This window comes from Coffea eugenioides, chromosome 7, assembly GCF_003713205.1.
Source record: "Coffea eugenioides isolate CCC68of chromosome 7, Ceug_1.0, whole genome shotgun sequence".
NCBI classification, from domain to species: domain Eukaryota; kingdom Viridiplantae; phylum Streptophyta; class Magnoliopsida; order Gentianales; family Rubiaceae; genus Coffea; species Coffea eugenioides.
This window is the reverse complement of record NC_040041.1, coordinates 18,376,353-18,399,362: the sequence shown is the minus strand read 5'-3', so window position 1 is coordinate 18,399,362 and position 23,010 is coordinate 18,376,353. Positions and strand designations below refer to the sequence as shown.

At 33.2% G+C, this 23,010-nt stretch overlaps 1 protein-coding gene across 1 annotated transcript; it reads left to right on the top strand.

The window, feature by feature from the left end:
• The first annotated feature begins 4,313 nt into the window (after positions 1 to 4,313).
• LOC113777052 (putative late blight resistance protein homolog R1A-3) lies at positions 4,314 to 8,045 on the top strand. Its single transcript, XM_027322097.1, has one exon. It carries the CDS (start codon positions 4,314 to 4,316, stop codon positions 8,043 to 8,045), a length of 3,732 nt encoding a protein of 1,243 aa, XP_027177898.1.
• Positions 8,046 to 23,010: the final 14,965 nt, after the last annotated feature.

Genomic DNA, 23,010 nt, shown 5'->3' with positions numbered 1-23,010 from the left:
TAAAATTACTAACAATTAACACCCTATCATGGAGCGAAGGCAATCATGAATATATGGGAGCCCTGAGTTGACAGAAACCCAATGAATTTAGCTCATCTCAGCTTTGGAATACAGGAGGCTCTTGCGATTCAGATTTAAACATCATTGAAGCAGGGTGGCATGTAAGTTTTTAACGAAGTATAGTTGCATGTTCACATGATCACAACTCTTTCAAGTAGTGCAAACTTATAACGATAGGCACTCAATGAACATCCGTTAGTGAACTTAATTTACACCAAAACTATCGTATGAATACGTACGTTCATATTTATTTGGACTCTTTTATTTCAACATTGTCCATGTTTAATTTTAATTTATTTTTTAAAGAAACTATCACATAAAACCACTTTTATTAGGGCACCTGTTACACACGCCTTTTTTTTATTTTCTTCAAAATAGCATATATAAATTGATCACTTAATCATTCTATTAATTTCTTTGTGTGTCTTAATTGGACGACAACAGGTTTTTTTCCAGAATTATATGGAGATAAAAGAACAAGTTTTTTCATTTATTGGATTGTAAGCATCCCACATTTGTTGATAGTTTAAAATTAAATTAATCACTTTCTCTCGAGTCCTTAGAATGCAGCTAAAATATGACATTATGTATTTATCGGTCTGTCTTCCATCCAACAATGAACAGAGGAATAATTTTCTATCAACAGGATGCTACAACTTGCTCTGTCCAGGCTTTGCTCAAACCAGAAATGAATATACATTGATCTTTATGTCCTGCTCCTTGATATTATTAGGTTGGTTTAGTATTTGAAATATCATCTCCCTTTTAGTGATCCCTCTTATTTCTGAAATCTTAACTGCTTACATTTGGAAACTGTTCTATGAATTTTCTCTCCTTTCCTGACTGAAGAAGAAGGAAGATGTGATTCTACAAAATCTACATGTATCATAGGATTGTAAAAAGAATTGCTTCTGCAACACAGATTTACAAGAGTAATAATGGCCAAATTTCAGTGGCATTGCAGACGTTACAATGGAGTAAAAAATTCAAGAGGCTGATAATAAATTTCCATAGATGGCCAAATTTCCATGGCATTGCAGACGTTAACATGGAGTAAAAAATTCAAGAGGCTGATAATAAATTTCCATAGAAACAACAGATTCGCAACAATGATTCTAGATCAGTTCAGTTCAATAACATCTGCTCCATCAAGCGTATCAACTTAGAATTCCAAAACGGGAGAAATCTCTCTTGCCTGAAGAATTCAAGTTATAAAGCTCATGTTGAGTTACTAATATATTAGTAATTCTCACCCGCACAGAGCAGCAATCACAACATACAAATTTCTCTTTGACATTTCACCAAATATCTTATATGCATTCATAAATTAATCACATTTAACTTAAACGCCTGGTCTCAAGTCATTTCCTAGATGTTTCACATGGCTATTAAGCATATTTTACCCGTAGACAATCAAAACTACAACCATTTCCTAGATGTTTCAACGGACATTTTCGACCCCAAAATTGCAATAAAATCTTCAAATTCTCAGCCTTGATTTCCCAAGAAAATCTTGACAAACAAAACAAATGAAATGTAAATAAATTACAGCAATATAATCAAACGATTTCAAGAGAACATGATGATCTAACCTCGTCACTGCTATTTTTCATATGCTCTTTGGCTGGCTACCACCGTCGCTAACCCTTTTGTTGTGTCTGCATATGGCAGCACTCAAACCCAACCGACTGATGAGACAGGATAGAGGGAAAGTGTGAACTAAGGATGAAAATTTTGAAGTGAGAAGATTTATTCAATTGTAACAAAGAGAAAGTGTAGACCAAAGTGGAAACCTTTGCCTGGGAATTCAATCGTATCATTGGAACTGAGAACTGAATAAGAAGAAGGTAGATGACTTTAAAGAGAAAGGTGATACCCAAAACCATTTTCAGGAACTCAAAACCGTTTTTGTTACTTAAATATGTACATTTTTTACTTTTAGTATTAGTAAGTTTAATTTAAACATAAGTAAATTTTGTCAAATAATAAGTAAATTAAATTACTCAAGGTGTAAATTTCTGTTTCTGACTAAAACTTATCTTTCAAGCATATACTTACTAGTTTTAATTAAAAACTTATTAAAGTTAATATTAATTATTTTAATATAATATTTAAAATGTCGCTAAAAGATTTGATTTGTCACTAAAGGTAATAGAAACCTATAATAGCAGGTTTCCCTAATATCGTTACCATAACTATAGGCACTGTAGCACTGTCCAATAATGTAATAGATTACGCTTGAACAAGTGATAACTTCTGTATAACAAGCGGTAAGTTTTGCTTGAAATTTAGTAAGATATGTTTTATATAAAAAATGATAAGATTTGGGGAAAAAGTGATATTTTTACGAAAAATTTAATAAGATCAATGGCAATGTTTGGATAGCAAATTTTTCCAAAAAATTTTTTGCTTGCATCATAAACACATTTCTCAATCCACTATTTTATATTTCCAATCATCTTTTTATCACGCATACGTCACATCATAAAAAGTGTTATAGTAATTATTTCAAATAATTATTTGAAATAATACTCTATCCCAACAAAGCCATTTAAAGAGTTAGTTACATAAATTGTGAAATTCATTTCTTTTATACAAAAACTTACTATTGGTTATACACAATTTACTGCCACAACTTTGTCCATAGTGAAACTTATATAATAGCTTATTAAAACCTACATGTCGTATTACATTAGTCACTCATTTGTGACTTATGGTAACTCTTCCTCACTTTAGACTTTTCCAACACTTGAAGGAACTTTAAGCCTCAAATTTTGGCGTTTGAGGAAGATTTGTACTTTTCCAAAATTTTACCCTACAAATCCTCCTCTTGGTGACTCTATGGACAAATATGTCTTGGTCTTTGGCAAGTTTAGGTGAATTCTCAGTGGCCTCGGCTTATCATTTTAGTTAAACAAATTTGGGATCCATCTCTTTGTATTTAAAAGGTTGTGGTATCCTAAGATACCTTTAAAGTTAAGTTTCTTAGGTATGTTTCTTTATGCTTCGTCTTTTATGCAATCAACTTCCTTTATTTGGCAGATAAATGTGCTAAATTTGGTTTTCACGAGCCAGCAAAATATTATTGCCGCCAACAGTTGCAGGTTGAGAGTTTAGATCATCTTTTCTATTTGGAAGAGGTAGCTCGGATGGTTTACCTTTTGGGCATGTTGTTTCTTGTTATCTTCATATTGTTTTACTTATAAGCATTGAAGTACAGTATCGAAAGAAAGGAAATAATTGGGCAATATATCTGGAAGACTTTAGAAGCCTGAAGTTTGGATTACTAATTTAAGATGGTTGGCAAATACCTTTTTTTAAGGTGGTGCTTTATTTCTTCAATTTTCATGTTTTTAGTTGGAAAATTCAAATGTTGGGCTAATATCTTAATGTTAGTCAGGGCGATTTTTCATTAAAAATGGATGTTTTTTTTCATTGTTATGACTGTTAGTTTACTAGCAAATTCTTGTTCCAAAGACAATTTTAGCAATTTAGTCTTACTGATGGCTTTATGCTAGCTACTTGCTATGGTTTTTCTCCTCCCTACTATACAATAGTTCAGAGAACAATCAATTCCTTTTGACAAGAGAATCAAAGTTAAAATCCATTATATTTCTAAATAGGAAATTCTATATTAAGCCATATATGCCTTAAGCGAAAAAAACAAATTAATGGATAATCCATCTCTTTATAATTTTAGGAATTCTCATGGTTGTATCTATCACTTAGAAAAGATGTCATATTTAAAATCGCTTTTTTATAGATGAACTCTTTCTGAAGTAAATTGGTAGGATTTAGGTTGTGACTTTGCATATGAATTGGATTTATAAGAATTGTTCAATTAATCTGCGAGGAGTTTTGACAAGGATAATGAATGGTTTTGATGGGAAAAAAAATAGTTCTACTATTAACTTTGAGCAATTTCGACTAGGGTGTTTACATTCTGGTAAAATTACTACTATTTACTGCCTTAGTATCAAAACCAATGCTACACTTACCTTAGTATTACAAGTTAGGATCCATTGTTTCGAAATGCACTTTTGGGCCGAAAGTAGACAAAAGCTATCTCGTTTAGGCTCCGGGTCTGGGACCCTCAATGTCTCTAACAACGCAGCAGCAGGACAAGACGAGTCTCGCAACTTGCAACGGGAAGGGAAGGAAGAGTCTCGCCGACAACATTTGACTATTTTCAGGTTATGAGAAAGTTTATTCAAGGTACAAATTTGATCTCAGAGTGAATAGAAGGTACAGCAATGGAGATATGCTGCAGCAGTAGCCCTAGTTGCTTTGAGTCCGCTCTCGATTATCTGGACTGGATCGGTAAGACATTCCATTATTTGCGTGATGTTATATATGAGCTGAAGACCGAGGTGAGACTATTACAAAGCTTTGATCTGTATCTGACAAAGTGTACGTGGAGGAGGAGGAACCATAAAACCTGTTTGGAACAAGATGAGGAGGAGAAGGATGTTATTTCTTCCAGAATTCAAGATCTGATTATCAGGAGAGTGCAAGGTCTTGAATTTGTTTGCAGCGAATACTTGATTCATTCTAGTTCACCTGATTCGTCTCAGATCGGAAGTGAGGTCACCAGATTCCGGGAAGCAATCAAGTTGTTTTTCGAGACACATATCAAGGAATGGTGCATCAACTTTCTGTTGGAGTATTACTGGCTGAGAGATCCAGAACTAGTTATTGATTTCATTGATTCTGTTGCAGAGACTCTGGCGAAAATGAAGAGATTCCGTTTGGGACGCCTTGGAAAGAAGCTAATGTTGTTGAAAAGCTTCATTCGCTTTGCCATGCTTCGCGGTGCCTTGGGTCAGCAGCTGATAGATCTCTTGATTCACGCTGAAGTGGTGGCTATCAATGCATTACACCTGGCTTCTATATGGTACTTTCACACAGATAATGAAGTACGGAATGAAACAGAACTTCAAATTTCTCGACTAATAGATAAGAAGATTAATCCCGGTGATCCCCAGGTTCGAGAAACTTACATCCATGTCTTGACTGCTGCATACTCATCAAGATCATCAGACACTTCAGCTCTGGAGAAGAATAAGCATCTAGTAGCTGACTTTATGGAGTGTCACGTTCACAATATTAAGGAGCTGCTGAGATCTTGTACCGATATTCTGGTTCCGATTATGAATCAAATGCTAAAACTCCTTGAGGGGCTAAGATTCCTGACAATCCTCCTCAGGCATCAGAAAATGTTCAAAGAGCTATGCCATGAAATGAAGAATCTTATTGGAGTTGTGGCCTGTGATGCAGCGGTTGTAATTTTCTCTCTTTCTGTGAATCAAATCAAAGAAGGCTTGGCCAAGGAAACCGATCTTGCTCTTTTTCATTTGCTTAAAGTGCTCAAGTTTGTTAGGGCAGAAGTTACCGATCCAGTAACATCATTCTCGCCGTTTGGTTTTCCTAGGACCAATGAGTTGGGCTCTATGGATTTTCTCCTTCAAAATCTGAAGGAACTAGAAAGTTGTAATGAGGCTGATGATTCAATTGCATTTCCGAAAGATCAAATCCACACAGTCCTAGAAGATCTCGTATTCTTAAGATCTTTCCTTGTCAAGATAGCAGACCAGCGCAACTGGGCTGGAAAACTCCAAGCTCTTTGGAGTCGTGTTACGGAGGTTGCACACAGGGCAGAGTTTGTCATTGACTCTATTGTGGTTGGTGATAAACATGAATATTTGGAAAGAGTTGCCAGAGATATCCAGCTTTTGAGGACTGAGGCCCTGGAAACCTATGATAGCACGAGGCATGACTGTGGAGCTCAGAGAACTAACCAGAAATCTTTCCGCATTGACTCAAAACGTAGCATCCCAGTGTTGAATGAAGTTCTGGTGGGTCTTGATGATGAGGTAAAGACAATTATTCATAGCCTTACTAGGGGTTCAAAGCTGTTGGATTTTGTTTCAATTGTGGGTATGGCTGGACTTGGCAAGACAACATTGGCCAATAGAGTTTGCAATGATCAATTAATTTTGAGCCACTTTCATATCCTTGCTCGGTGTACTGTTTCTCAAGTGTATAGCATGCACAGTTTGTTAGTTCAGCTTTTATGTAGTATTTCTTCTAGAAGTCCTGATGAATATCTTGAGATGGATGAAAATGATTTGGCTTACAAGCTATACAAACTTTTAAAGGGGAATAGGTATCTCATTTTTCTGGATGATGTCTGGGAGATTAAGGCATGGAATTTGGTGAAAAGTTCACTGCCTGATGATGCTAATGGAAGTAGGATTCTCTTCACCAGCAGAATTCAATTGCAATTCAAACCTGATAGCATGGCCCAACATCTCCGCCACCTTACTGACGAAGAGAGTTGGAAATTGCTGCAGAAAAAGCTATTTGGAAAAGAAGGTTTTCCTCGGACACTAGGTAAAGTTGGATCTCAAATAGCAAAGTTATGTAGGGGTTTACCTCTCACAATTGTCCTCGTTGCTGGAATTCTTGCCAATACTGCAGAAGACTGCTGGGAAGAAGTTGCAAAGAGTCTAACTTCCAGTATTGTCCTTGATGATGAAAACTGTAGGAAGACGCTTGAGCTGAGTTACAGTCATTTATCGGATGATTTGAAGCCATGCCTTCTGTACTTTGGTGCATTTAAAGAAAACGAAGATGTTCCTGTCCGAAGGTTGTCATGGCTCTGGATCTCTGAAGGATTCGTGCGAAAAACTGAAGGAAAGATCTTAGAGGATGCGGCAGATGACTATTTGAAGGATCTGGTTGATAGAAGTTTAGTCATGGTTTCTGACAAAAGAACCATGGGTGGTGCCAAAGCCTGCCGACTTCATGATTTGGTACATGAGTTTTGCGTGAAAAAAGCCAAAGAAGAAAACTTTCTACATGTTTTGCATAGTCGGAATGATTGTTTTATTCTTACTGGCACAAGCAACCCCCTTCGAATTTGCGATCGAAGTGCCAGGAATTTGATGATTCGCGAGTCAATGCTAGAATTTCCCAATATACGCAGTTTGTTATTGTTTCAGGAGGATGATTTGGGATTTTGGTTACCTAAACTTCTTAGAGTGTTGGATTTGGGGGAATTGGAGTTTGGTGCATATTTTCCTATGGAAGTATTTTTGCTTGCTCACTTGAGATACTTGGCTCTTCGTCTTAACTTAATAGATTCTATCCCAACTGCAATTGCTAACCTCTCGAGGTTACAAACTTTTCTGCTACGAGGAGGATACTTCACTTATTGTTTGTTACCCAAGACTATCTGGAACATTAAGACATTGAGGCATCTATGGACTACAAATCCCGCTACTGGTTTTATTTTTCCTGTTGAGTATCTTGAAGTATCCCCAGGTTTAGATCATTTAGATACCTTAAGCCTTGCCATTGATTCCTCCTCTCAAAGCTTGCAAAAGATACTGACAAAGTTACCAAACATCCGCAGGCTAAGCTGTAACATGAGGAAATCAAGGGAAGAAGCTACAAGAATTGGCGAGAGGATTCTCGTATTTGACTGTTTTAGTCAACTAGAATCACTTACTCTGCGTTTCTTATACGGATATGGATTTAAATTCCCATTGAATTTGAAGAAGTTGACTCTCTTTTACAATAAGCAGCCATGGACTGAAATCTCAACAATTGGAAAGTTGCCCAAACTTGAAGTGCTTAAATTACTCGATGACTCCGTCGTTGGGGAAGAATGGGAAATGAAAGAAGGGGAGTTCCCTAGCCTCCGAGTCTTGAAATTGTCAAACTTGTGGAACCTTCGCAGCTGGACTGCATCTTCTGATAATTTTCCCTGTCTTGAGAAATTGGTTGTGAGCAATTGTGAGAATTTGGAAGAGGTGCCTTCTTGTTTAGGAGAATGTCCGACTCTTGAAATGATTGAGGTGAAACGATGTCGTGAGTCTGTTGCAAGTTCAGTGAAGCAAATTCAACAAGAACAGATAGATATGGGAAACGAAGTGTTAAAGATCTTAATTGAAAAGTGTGCTAATGCACGGAGATCTTAATTGAAGAAAAAGAGTCAAATCCCTCACAAGAAGTCTAATTCAAGTTTCTTGAAAGCAATTTCTGGAGCTTCCCCTTTTTTGTTGTTGACTTGATGCAGCTGGCCATAAAATCTCAATTCCTTTTTTTAAATTCTGCTACAGATTGATATGTTGCTTGTAGTTAGCTGAGCACAAGTCTATATGCAAGATACACTTTTCCTCCTCTATTTCAGTCAGAGTGGTACAGAAACTTTTAAATTGCTTCTATTTTTCCTCAACAAAGAACCATACACTCAATTAATTAATATGTTAAAACATTCTTTTTTTTTTTTGCAACAAATATTAAAAAGAGACTAAAAAAAAGGAAAAAAATTGGTTACGTTACTTTTTACCTTTGGAAGTATTGTATATTAAAGAAATTACATATTAAGTGGGAAGGAGTACTTAAATTAGGGACTTAGCCTCCTCTCCATTTTCTACAATACACATCTGATAGAATTAATTGAACTTAAAACAATGATGTCCAAATCCCTTAAATTAGTTGGTGGTCGTCCTCCTGCATGCTCAAGTCACGTGCATTGTGGATTGGAAGTTGCTTTTTTTGATAGGGTGGATCTTTCAGTTTTCTTCTTTTCTTCTTTTTATTCTTCTTGTTGTGTAATATTTATATTTGTTGTGGTGCTGGATTTCTTTTTTTCCCCCTCTTCATTTCACCCTTTTTCCACCAAACTTTGCTGTTCTTTAATTACTTGTCATGTTATTATTTTTGTATTATGTGTATTACGGTTATTATTAGTATTATTTGTATTAGAATATATAATTTTGTGGTGTTTCTACATTTCTTATATTGGTTTTGTTCTCTTTTTTTTCCCCTGTTTCTTTTTCCCTTTTTTCCCCCAAATTCTCTTGCTATTAAATTGCTTGCCATATTATTATTAATTTATTATTATTATTAGAATATTCAGTTGTACCATTATGTTATTTTCTCCTTTTTCCTGAATAATAAGTTGTCAAAAAAAATTACTCTAGCGAAAATTCTTTATGAACTGTGGTACTTTTGAGAGGTCTTTGATGAATCATGGAATTTAATAAAGGACCTTTTATGTATGATTGAATAATGGAATTCGCGTGTGTTTTGAGTTAAATATAGATGTAATCACGTCCTAGTTTAGTAACTAAAGATAAGGGTGCAGAAATTAAGTACCCTAACTTTAAATCTCATGTTGATTTTTTTAATATTATATTATATTTGTGGTGGTGCCACATTTCTTACCGGTTTTGCTCTTTTTTCCCCTTCTTTTTCCTTTTTTTTTTTCCAAAAACTTTGTTGCTGTTAAATTGCTTACCAGATTATTACGTTTATTATTATATTACTATTAGTATATTATGGTTATTACTGTTATTTACCTTTCATAGGTAGTAATAATAGTTGCACTGCTACTAGAGCTCTTACCTTTTTTATGTAAATGTAAATCATAAATGATGATATAATTGTGGTGCTACATTGCTTTTGAAATGTTTTCTCTTTTTTTTTTTTGTATGAATTATGATATTCGCGTGTATCTTACAAATTAGATTTTTATACAGATAGGATCCTGTTTTTCCCCTTGCTAGATAGAGTTGTTATTTTTCCTTTTCTTTTATACCTTTTTCATTTTTTTTTATATACAATTGATATCTTTTTCTATTTTTTGTGGGATTTTATTATTATTATTTTTTGTTATTTGAATTCTACTGCTTATGCAATAATAATAATAAAAGACATCCTTTTTTTAGTGCAGAATTTTTTGTGCACGTTTATTCTTTTTTTGTGTGATAAAATATACAATTGTGTTACTGTATTGATTACTACTTTTTTTCTAATAATAGATTAAGAAAAAAAATTCATCCTAGATTTTTAACTACCCATTTTACTGCATCTTTGTCATGATTATTTGTCTAAATTGTAATTTTTTGTGAGCTTTTTATAATAAAATATATAATTGTATTACTTAGTTGTTTTCTTTCTATTTTTAATAATAAGTTAGAGGAAATATTATTCACAAATTTTTTTATGCACTTTGCAACAAGTTTGTATTAATTTTTGTTCCTGAAGTTTTGCTAAGCCCTTCATTTTTTCAAATTAAGGAAAAGAAATAAGCTTGATATATGATTGTAGTGCTGCTGCCATCCTTATTATTAATTTTATTAAGAGGCCTTTCATGTATAAATAAATGACACAGAGGTGCAATCAGTCTTTGAGACCTTGGTTTAGTAGTTAAAATTGAGATTCTTGAAACTAGAGATTCTAAGTATAAATCTCTTTGTCCGTTATTTGCCTTTTAAGTTCCACCTATCCTTTGCTAGAAAAAAAAAAATAGATACAGGTGCAATCTATTTTTTTGTTTTAACCTCTTGGATGGAGTTGTTATTTTTTTTAACAATTCATATCCTTTTCTCTTTTTTTTGTGGGGGTTTATTTTCCTTTGCTATTTGAATGCTATTGCTATTATTTCAATGCATTATAATAATCACAAAATATTTTTTTTACCAACAATATTTTTTAATGAGTTTATTGTCTTTTTATAATAAAACATACAATTGTGTTACTGTGTTATTTTTTGCTCTTTTTTTCCCAAATAATAAATTAGAAAAAATATCCCTACAAAAAATCTCTATAAATTGTAGTAGTTTTACAAGGTCTTTTATATATTACTTTTAAGAGGCCTTTCATGTATAAATAAATGATGGAATTCTCGTGTGTCATAATTAGATCTAAGTGCAATCAGCTGAGAAGATCTTAATTTAGTAACTAAAGTTGAGACCCTAAAATTAGAGATCTTAGATTCGAATTCTCTGACAATACTTTTTTCTTTTTCAAGTTTAACCTTTTTTATAATAAAATATCTATATCTACCTACTCGATAAATAAAGGTCCTCTTTCAGTATAGCAACCCTTATTACTTGACATGTGACAGCTAGAATGGAGAGATTTTTCTCCAGTAGGGTCACTCGACATTTGACCCATCAAATGACATCAAGATCAATTCTTTGTTGGGCTCTAAACTTTTAACAATGGAGCCCAACTACTTGTTGTAAGAGAAATCAAGAGAGTCAGAGAAGGATTTGGGGCAAGGACGGTCATCAGGCGGACTGTCCCTGAGCAGTCCTCTCACAAAAGGAAATGAGAGGAGTACAACAGGCCACGTATAATGGGGGCAACAGCAAAGGAAAACGATGTTGTTTTAGTAAGTGAGTAGGGAAAAAATAAAAAAACATTTGAGGGGCTAACGGGTTCCGTTAAAATACCTCAGCTGTCTGTTCCAAAAATTCCCGCTCAAATTAATGAGGCACGACTCTTCATCTGAAATCTTCAAATGAAATAGAGTTTTAGTCTCCCTCCAAAAACATATCTTGTGAACATTCATTCACAATTCCAGAGAATCAGCAAAATAATATCCCTACCCCAAATTGGAAAGTTTCAGATGAGCGATTTTTGGAGAAAGTGTTGCAGAAATATACTGAGGCGACACAAGAAGCAACTGTTGTGGGACAAAAATTTTTCATAAAGGCTGCAAAAAGGTGGAAGTTGGTAAGATCTAAAGCAGAGATAGACTCAATCAAATTGGACTAAACCCCAAAGGTAAGAATATTGCAAACTCCTTGCACTATTTGACTTGTTTTGCGACAAAAGGGGGATGAATTTACTTGCATGATTTTGTTTGTGCAACTTGTTTAAGACAGTGTGACATGAATAATGAAATTGGAAGTCTAGCGAAAACTCCTAAACAAGGATATCATATGGGTAGCACAAGTTAGATACATTGAGAGCCAACTTAAAGAACATATGCACAGGGAACTTATGCATGCCAAGTGTTTGTAAATTTGACTCAATAGACGAATTAAATGACTTAGAATGTTTATAGGTATATAAAATAATAGGGAGAGTGTGAAGGTAATTGTTACTTGCTTTTTTTTTTATTCTTGTTGCAGGATAGCAGTGACACCGTACAGTTTAAACTATATTACCGACTGTGTATGGGCGTTTACATCACAGTAGATTGACACATACAAAGATAAAAGATAAGTAAAGTGAGTTATTGTAAATTACACAAATGAAATAGGGAGTACAACACTGCAATGCCTGACTCATATTGCGTACATTTATGACTATAAACCGTAACTATCATCTAACAACATGTCTATTATCGGAAACCTATTGTGCACAACCGTGACACTATCGGAAACTTTTGATAACTTGTAAGATTTTGCCTAGACAAGGTATGTGATGTACATCGTGTTTATTGGAACGTATAGCATGTTAGTCATTAATAACATTTATATCAAATGTTTTTATTAGATGGTTATTTGTTCTAATCGTCTATGAAATTGACCATTAGTGCTTATGAGAGTGCATTAAATTAGATAGATAGTTTACTTCCATGAATGTCAAGTACATACATACTTAGTGAATGTATAATCTGATTGAAATAATGTACACCATGTAACCGATCAAATACAATGTGTACAAATTATTGAATATGCGATTAGTTGTCCACATTCATATTGCAATTAGTCATTAGTAAATGTTTTTTACTTGTATGAGTAGTACTGATTTGTCTATAAACACCTTATACAGTGTGATGTATAAATACAATTAGTTTACGAAAATGTACATCATCTTAGGTATTAGTTACTTGAATGTGTATATCTATAAAATATAGTGCAATGGCATGCATACCTTTCGAAAGGTTATTGGTGCTTTGACCAACTTGGGCATCTCCTTACAAGCTGTAGTAGATGTGTAATATTACTTGTATAAGTAATACTAATTTGCCTATAAGCACCTTATACGGGGTGATCTATGAGGTACAATTAGTTTATAAAAATGTACATTATGTTAGGTATTAGTTACTTGACTGTATATATCTGTGAAATGTACTGCAATGGTATGTATAACTTTGAAATAGTTATTGACCTAGATAAGGTGTGTGATGTACACCATATTTATTAGAATGTACAATATGTTATTCATCAATATGATGCATAGAAATTGTTGAACATACAGTTATTTGTTCACATGCATATTGCAATTAGTCATCACAGTAATATGTATAGTGCAATGGTATTCATACATTTGGAATAGTTATTGATGCTTTGACCCACTTGTGCATCTCTTTGCAGGCTGCTGTGGTGTGTGTAATTTTATCTATATGAATAATATTAATTTGCGTATAAGCACCTTACACAGGGTAACCTATGAGGTACAATCAGTTTACAAAAATGTACATTATATTAGATGTTAGTTACTTGACTGCGTATATCTATAAAAGGTAGTGCAATTGTACACATAAATTTGGAATAGTTATTTAGACCTTTGATCAATTTATTCATCTCCCTATAATAGATGTGTAATTTTACTTGAATGAGTAATCTTTGTTTGTCTGTGAGTATCTTAAACAGGATGATCTATGAGGTACAATTAGTTTACAAAAATGTACATCATGTTAGGTGTTAGTTACTTGACTGTGTATCTATGTAAAAGAGAGATTAGATATAACGCAGGAAAAAGTAGTTACGTGAGTTGGAATGTATTCTACAAACTTTGGTATAGTTGATATTAAAATTTCTCTGTAGAGTGTACACGTTGTTAGTGGGTATGGAGTAGTGCTATATGTTACGTACGCTTACATGGTCATAAGTTTATAGAAGTTAGTCCATCGTTTAAATTTGTAATTGGTTGTTAGCCCTTACACACTATCACATACATACACATAATGTAAGAATGAATTTAATATAGTTGTTCATTGGTTACATAGAGTTCATATAGGCGTACAAATCGGGGTTTGATTAGCTATACCTTGTATATAATTGTTAACACATTATATTGTATTCACCTTATTTTGCAGCATGTCATGGGCAAAGATAACATCTTTTGACAAATCAATGGATATCAATCAATGCTGGTGGAGCAAAGACATTAGATTGCATAATTAGATAGTTTCATTGTACTAGACTCATAACACTCATTAGAATGTACTTACATTTAGTTCTTCATATATATTACCACATGTTCAATCTATTTTACAATGTCCAAGAGGAAAAAAAAAGTTAAATTGCTAATTTTAAATTCTGTGTATTAGTATTGTACATTTAATTAGTATTTAAGTACTATTTATTGCTAATTTTTTACCGTTAGCTCAATCTATTTTACAATATATCCAAAACAATAATTTCTATTCTATCAATTGGTAAAAAAAAAATTATATTCTACTGCTAATTAGTAACATACCAATGTTGTACCCCATGTTGGTATTTATTGACTTTCCATTGCTAATGCCTTACAAACTGTTTAGCCCATTTTACAGTATGTTTAAGGAACTAAAGATTTTTATTTCACAAATTGGTGAAAACTAGTTACATTTGGTTACTTATAAGTTACATACATGTTGATTGAATAAAAATTTATCTAGTCATCTATCACTAATAGCCAAACTGATATGAAATCTTAGCCAAACTGATTGTGTTGAACAAAGTAAATAGCCTTTACAATTTGCATGAGCAGTGGCAAGATGGCATGGAAAAGGATAAAGAAAAATCCAAATGAAAAGGAAGAAATATAAAAAGTGGGAACTATTGAGTTTGCAGAACCAATCCCACCATTTATAATTAGAAAGAAAAAGAAGAAATCAACTTGAGAAGAAGAAATGTAGCAAGTGAAACTCAGTTAACAGCATTGTATAACTCTTTTAATTTCTTTTTATAGATTTTTGTTAGCACAACATTTGTAAATTTTAAATTTTGATTTATACAAAATGTTATGTAGTGATAGGTAAGAATCCTTGTAGATATCATTGTAATCATCGTAAATTTTTGTTCAATTTACAGATTTGTTTGAAGCATTGTATATATCTATTAGAATTGTTGTACATATTGTTATAACTAGAGTGTTCATTTGGTTCATTTTTATATGCATCACAACTAATAAACTTAAGGATATTTGTTCAAAGATCAATTAAATGATAGAAGTATGCCAAAATTGACATTCCAACCACGTTTTTAAGGTTTTTAGTTTGGGATTTGATAAAAACGGAAATGAGTGACACTACGATTGGGTGTTAATTATTACTTTTTGAGATTATAATATATTGACAACTAAAATTTTACCTAAAACTACTATTTTCATAATAGTGGTAGATGACTAGTTAAATTTGTGTTTAATCAACATGTATGTAACTTATAAATAACCAAATGTAACTAGTTTTCACCAATTTGTAAAACAAAAATTTGTATTTCCTTAAACATATCATAAAATGGACTAAAAAGTTTGTAAGATGATAGCAACAAAAAGTCAATAAATACTAATATGGGGTACAACATCGGGATGTTACTAATTAGCAATAGAAATTAATTTTTTTTTACCAATTGATAGAATCGAAGTTACTACTTTGGATATATTGTAAACAAATCGAGCTAACAATAAAAAAATTAACAACAAATACTAATTAGATGTACAATACTGATAAATAGAATCTAAAATTAGCAATTTAATTTTTTGCCTCTAGTACATTGTAAAATAGATTGAACATGTGATAATGCATTAAGAACTAAATGTAAGTACATTCTAGCGAGTGTTATGAGTCTAACACAATGAAACAATCTAATTATCCAATATAATTTTTTTGCTCCACCAGCATTAATTGAAATCCATTGATTTGTCAAAAGAAGCTATCTTTGCCCTTCACTTGCTGCAAAATAAGGTGAAAAAGATATAATGTGTTAACAATTACAAACACGGTATAACTAATCAAACCCCAATTTGTACTCTTATATGAACTCTATGTAACCAACGAACAATTATATGGTAAATTCATTCTTACATTATGTGTATGCACGTGACAGTGTGTAAGAGCTAACAACCAATTACAAATTTAAACAATAGACTAACTTTTTTGTAAATTTATGACCATGTAAACATACATAACATATAGCAGTACTCCGTACCCACTAACAACGTGTACACTCCACAAAAAAAAATGCTAATATCAATTATACCAAAGTTTCTAAAATACATTCCAACTCAGGTGGCTACCTTTTATTGCACTATATCTAATCTCCTTGTTACATATATACATAGTCAAGTAACAAACACCTAACATGATGTACATTTTTATAAACTGATTGTACCTCATAGATCATCCCGTGTAAGATGCTCACAGACAAACCAGTATTACTCATACAAGTAAAATTCTGCATCAATTGTAAGGAGATACACAAGTTGATCAAATGGCCAATAACCATTCCAAAGTTATGGGTACCATTGCACTACCTTTTATAGATATACACAGTCAAGTAACTAACATCTAATATGATGTACATTTTTGTAAACTGATTGTACCTTATAGATCATCCCATGTAATTTGCTTATAGACAAATTAGTATTTGTCATACAACTAAAATTATACACCCACTGCAGCCTGCAAGGAGATGCACAAGTGGATTAAAGCACCAATAATCATTCCAAATGTATGCATACCATTGCACTATGCATGTGGCTGCGATAACTAATTGCAATATGCATGTGGACAAATAACTGCATATTAGCAATATCGATAAACAAAATCTAAAATTAGCAATTTAACTTTTCTTTCCCCTAGTACATTATACAATAGATTGAACATGTGGTAATGCACTAAGAACTAAGTGTAAATATATTCTAATGAGTGTTATGAGTTTGGCAAAATAAAAAAAAACTATCTAATTATCCAATCTAATTTCTTTGCTCTACCACCTTTGAGTGATATCCATTGATTTGTGAAAAAAAGCTGTCTTTATCCTTGGTATGCTGCAAAATAAATTGAACAAGATATAATGTATTAACAATTACATGCAAGGTATAACATATTAGATCCCAATTTGTACGTCTATATGGATTCTATATAACCAGCCAACAACTATATAGTAAATTCATTTTCACATTATGTGTACGCATGTGATAGTATGTACGGGCCAACAATTAATTGCAAATTTAAACAATAAGCTAACTTCTATAAATTTATGACCATGTAAGCACACATAAGTGTTATGGGATACCTTGCAACAAGTGTACCTTCTTGATGTTGTCAAGCCATCCTAGTCCTTGTTCAAGTAGTCTTTTTGGATGCTGAAACCTATGACAAAACCATATGTATTGTAAATTTTATAAGCCTCATCTTCTGCATCAAACCCCATTCCTATTTTAGGAATCCCATCCTTTGTCAACTTGTTGCTATCAACAACTGCATTTTCTGTCAATTACCACGTGTACATCAGTCATCAAAATGTGAACCATTGCACTTACTCGTTCCATCAACAAAAAGATTGCACATAAGTCATTAATTATGTACACGTTTGGCCTATTTCAACACATACACACTGTCATGAAGTCAACATAATTACTAACCATCTGTATAGCAACTTTATTATCGTATTATGTGCCATGTAGACAATATTACCTAAGAACCAACACCCAATTGCAAATTCAAAGAAACAACTAAGTTATGTAAATTTCTCGCCATGCGATTGTAAATTTTGATAGACATGTACTTATCAACTACCCTGATAGTTTTTGCTACGCAAGCCACCCCACTCAACCTCTTTTAGCCAAGATATATGTATACTATGCAACCGGATTTTAAAAGGTGAGGACTTTGCTTACGTTGTACTAACGAGTTAACTGACTGCAATGCCTGACTCACAATGTGTACACTTATGACTATGCACAGTAATTGTCATCTAACAACATGTACATTATTGGAAACCTATTGTGCACAACCGTGATACTATGTGACCATTGCTCACATACAATACCCATGCCGCCAACAACCATGACATCTATTTCAAATCAATATATGATACTCTCACGTTGCCTACTTTTTACATATTTAGAGTTCATAGGCAGAATGCCTAATTCTTACACATTTTCCATGAAATAATTGAATGTATTACCTTTGTTGGTCTCCGACTTAGTGTTCGTCAACCATGCTACTACCCTTAATCACTATTGTTCACTTCACCAGGGATGATAGGGATGACTAACTACTGTACTTGGTTTCTTCTCTATTCCAATTCACTCTGCATATGCAGTGTCATTGGATGATGTAGATCTTTTACTTCTACTTCCTTGTTTTGCTCTGCAAACGCCTGCTTAACACACCAGCGACACCGTGCTTCTTCATCCCTCACACACTTTGTGCCTTAGAGATCTCCTTCTCAAACCTATAATCCCCTGAATGTATGCATGCTTGTCTCTCCACAACTATTTCTCTCCTTATCTTACTATTGAATGATATTTTGACTACTAAATGATGTGGCTAGTGATGTTCCCGGGTTTCATTTCAAATAATTTCAATTCATTTCAATTTTTGAACATTTGAAGCCGCTGTTAAGTTCCAACGGCCTCTGTTAGGTTCACAAATTTCTTTTTTCCATTACTGATTCAAGCGACATCGTTTTTGCTCCTTCCCAAAACTGATCGACGTGGTTGTTTCTTATCCTTTCGCATGGGATTGTGAGGAGACCGTTCAGGGACAGTCTGACCGTCCCTGCCCCGTATCTGTCAGAGAATGCTTCTGACAGTCCTAGTAGACAACCATGCATTTGCTCCAAATTCTATCTTTCTCCTACTTTTTGGCGTACCTCTAGTCCATCAAAATCATACATGCCTTTCAGAGTTGACACGCTTGTATCCAAAATCAGCCACTTTTGTACTATTTATCGATCATGATTCAATAAGTGTGTTTGGACAGGAGATTATTTGTCCAAATTTATTTGGTTACATTACCATTACAATTTTCAATACACTTTTTTATCTTTTGAATTACCTTTTTATTTCACATACTTCACATCACAAAAAGTGCTACAGTAAAAATATCTTAAATAATTTACAATCCAAACACATTAATATATTTTTTCTAATGGATCTCTCCCAACTTTTAGATTTTTAGGGCCGTGTACCTTCTCATTGTTTGATCATTGAATTACACTTAATTACCATATTTTCAGCAATACATGTTCTATCCCTTTTTCCTCAAAATTTACAACCCTCTCTCTCACTTCTCTTTATCGAGGACTCTCAACTCTCGCTGCTTCCCCTTTTTTATTTGTTTTCCATCAGAGCTTTTCTTTACATTTGATTTCTTTTTTGTTTCGGCAATTTTCTTACTTTATTTTGGGAATTTTATTTTATGATTTGGCAGGAAACTCGGATTTCATACGAAAGCATCTTTTGCGTTGGGGTTCATAGGCAATAGAAAACACAGGACATCTTAGTTTCACTCTCATTTGGATTTTGATGATGAATGATGTCCTATTAGTTCATATTCCGGGGTTTGAGCTAATATTTAAGAGGCTATATTTTGGCGAGGTAACCTTGATAGAGTTATAGGTGGCTTCTTCCTAAATTGCAACCTTGTATGTAGCCATAGCATTGCAGTTATCTCCTTGGTGATTTCGTAAGAATCCGACGCTAATTTTTAGTTGGGAAATTTCAATTTGAGTAGGTTTTTTTGTTGTGTTCTGATACTAATTTAAATTCATATTTTGTGAATTTGGTTATTTACAGGTTTTCTTGCCATGTAAATATCTACATAGCAACACTCTAATACAATAGCCAGGTACTCCTTGTATGTTTTGATGTTCGGCAAGTCTATTTTTTGTGCATTTTTTATTTAGTGTTAGAATTTTCTGGGATTAAAGTCTTCTAAACATGCTTGGGTTTCATTCACATAAATACCTATAGTTGTTAGCATGAACTGTTTTTGAATGTGGCAAACTTAATGTCTTGAAAGGACTGTTCATTTCTAAACTTAATGTCTTGGAAGGGCTGTGCATTTTCAAAATTATTCGTATTTTGAAGGAGGGGTTGCTACATGAGGTTGTGACTTCTAGAACTCCTGATGATCAGTTTTTCATCCTGCAAAAGTCATGCTTCGGAATTATTTTAAATTACTTTGCAGGATGAAGGAGTACATATTAAGCCTTTGACCTCTTTATGAACAATTATTAGAAAGGGGAAATAAAGTTATTCACTTTGATACTAACGTTTTTGGAATTTTACTTGCTGCGAAATTTTGTTCAGGTAAGCGTGCATGTGTGTGTGTGTGTGTTCTTTTGTTTTCTGGAAAAATGGCAGGTAAGAGTGCGAGTCTGTCTGTTTGTGTGCCTTTTTGCTTCTTTAAAAATGGTAGCTAACTGTGAATGCGTATCTGGTTTATTGGAATAAGTTAAAAGTTGGTGACTGAGGGAAAGGGAGAAGGAATTCATTTTGGTAGAAATTCAATGAGTTTTTCCACCTGGACATTTTGGTGTGTAATTTAAGCCCAATCTTATTACATTTAATATTGGTTGAATAGTTGCACACCATTTTTGAATCTTATTCCCACTTTATGAATTTTTGAAAAGTTGCACGCCATTTTTGAATATGGGCAATATTTTTTTAAGGGGTGTTTTATTTCTTCAGTTTTTATGTTTACAGCTGGAAAATTCAATGTTGGGATAATATCTTGGATTTAGCCGCGGTGTTTTTTTCATAATTTTTTTTGATAGATAATTGTTAGTTTACTAGGCAAGCTCTTGTCGCAAAGATGATTTTAGCAAATGCCTTTTGACAAGAAAATTACGGTTAAAATTTTATTTTATTGCTAAGTTGGCAGGATTTGTCTGGTGAGTTCGTATTTGAATTTTTTAAGAACTGTTACATGAATAATTATAGTTCCAATGGGTATAGTTTATCAGAGAGCTATGCCTTGATTTTAGGTGCTCTTAAACTCCAAATTAAGTTGGTGTTCACAAGGATAATGATGGTATTTTGTAAAAATGCCTTAAGATATTAGTGCGAGCAGTTTTGGATACGGTGTTTACATGGTAAATTTTATGGACTGCTTATGCCTTAATAAAGAGAGCTATGCAGGGTAAATATGCTATGTGTCTATATTAAAAAAATGTTTACAAATGGATTTGAAACAACCCACAGTAGAGTTTCTGTATTGCAACTACAAAAATCATATGATTCTATTCTATACAAATAAAGTGTCAACAAATTCACACAAAAAAGTGTGTGATTCTTTATGCACTCTCAACATATGTACATATTTTTTATGCACTGTCAGTCTTCAACATGGGCAGATGTACAGACTTTTGTTTCTGCAAATACTACAATAACAAGCGTCCAACCGAACATCTTTGTACCTTGTACACGTCAATCAAAAAACAAAAGGACAAGGCTTGAAATTCTTTTCTGGTTTATGTGTTCTTTGATTTTAAAAAACCAAAAAAAAAAAAAAAAAAAAAAGACAAACGTCCAACCGAACATCTATGTACCTTGTACTCGTCCCTTTGTAACTAAATTAATTCCATCCTATTGTCCTCAAAGGAGATACGTGGTTAGAATTTCCTTTGGGTAAATAGCAAAACAAATAATACATACATTTTTCTAATGGATTTTTGCTTAATATCTACTGGTGGACTGGGTAAATGGCCTAGGCACTATAATATTTACCTTGGTGTCTTGTCGTGTTTGCGTCATTTCAATAATGTTATGGTAGTCTTTTCTCCTTCTGGACTTCTTGGAAGCAACTAGGTTAATATGCCAATCTTCTGCATTGTCCTCCTCTTTGTTATTGCTTTGTGAGCTACTTGCACTCTTATCTAGAGAAGACACTTTAATACTGCACATGCATACATTGATAATGTGCAAAAAAAAAAAAAAAATCTTTTCTTTTCTATATTTTTCACTTTTTCTCTACTTCATTTATCTAATAAATCTGATGCTCCTAATTTTTCATAAAAAAAAAATCTCGTCATGTAAAGCAAACACCAGAATATCTCTTTTCTACTGCATCCACCACAGTCATGAAATCATTTAAGGATGCTAACGTTTATACGTAACATCCACCCGTACGTGCCCATGGACCAGTTGGTTATACAGACAGGATGCACCGAACACCTATATGTGCAGGCTAACTTTTCTTTTTATATATAGATTAAAAATGTAAGTTAATGTATACTTTGTGCAATCTTTTTTGCTAAGTAATTTCCTCATATGTCATTTCGCTAATACTAGCTTTAGTGATGTATTTGTTACTCTTAGAATGACTAATAATATATTTATTGATAAAGCTGTACATTAAATGTGGGCATGGCAATAAATTGGTAAACTAACAAGTTCAAAATTTAGGGCGATCACAAAAGAAAAATGATTTTATCTTATAGGAAGAGGGAATAACTAATATTGCTCTAATAGTATGATAACATCCTTCGTCCCATTTTAATAATCTTGTTTTTCATTTTTATCCATCTTAAATTATAATCTACTTTTTAATTAAAGAATATAATTAATTTTTAATTTCTTTAAAATATTCTTATTTAATATACTTTGTTATCAGTGAGTCTAACCTACCTTATTCAATAATTGCTCCGATTCCTACCTTAAATGGTACAAGTTCCATCAATATTATTGTTGTAATTTATATAAAAATATAATGATTGATCATATTCCTAATATTAATAAAGTTACTCTTTTTTGTTTTCCATAGACAGAAGAAACACACACACACACACAATTAGATTAGAAACACTGAAGAGGTGCGGCTGAGAATCTTAAACCCAGAGTAATGGAAACACAGACACATAATTAAATTAGAAACACTCAGGAGTCATCACTAAATTGGACCCAAGGTCAATCTAAGGGAGACCCATAAACCAATACCATCTAGTCAATTAGTGACAGGAGATGCGGCTGAGAACCTTAAATCCAGAGTAACTACCCCATAATCTTTCGATGTGGGATGGAATAAAGTTACTCTTTCAATAATTGCTTTAGTATTATAACTATTTTACATTCTTTGAAGACATTGAAAACGAACAGTACGTATTATAAACCATTTACTGCATTTAGGGTCTAGAATCGCCTCGAATCGGGTATCGTTTATATGCGGTCCATTGCTTGGAAATGCAATTTGGCCGACAG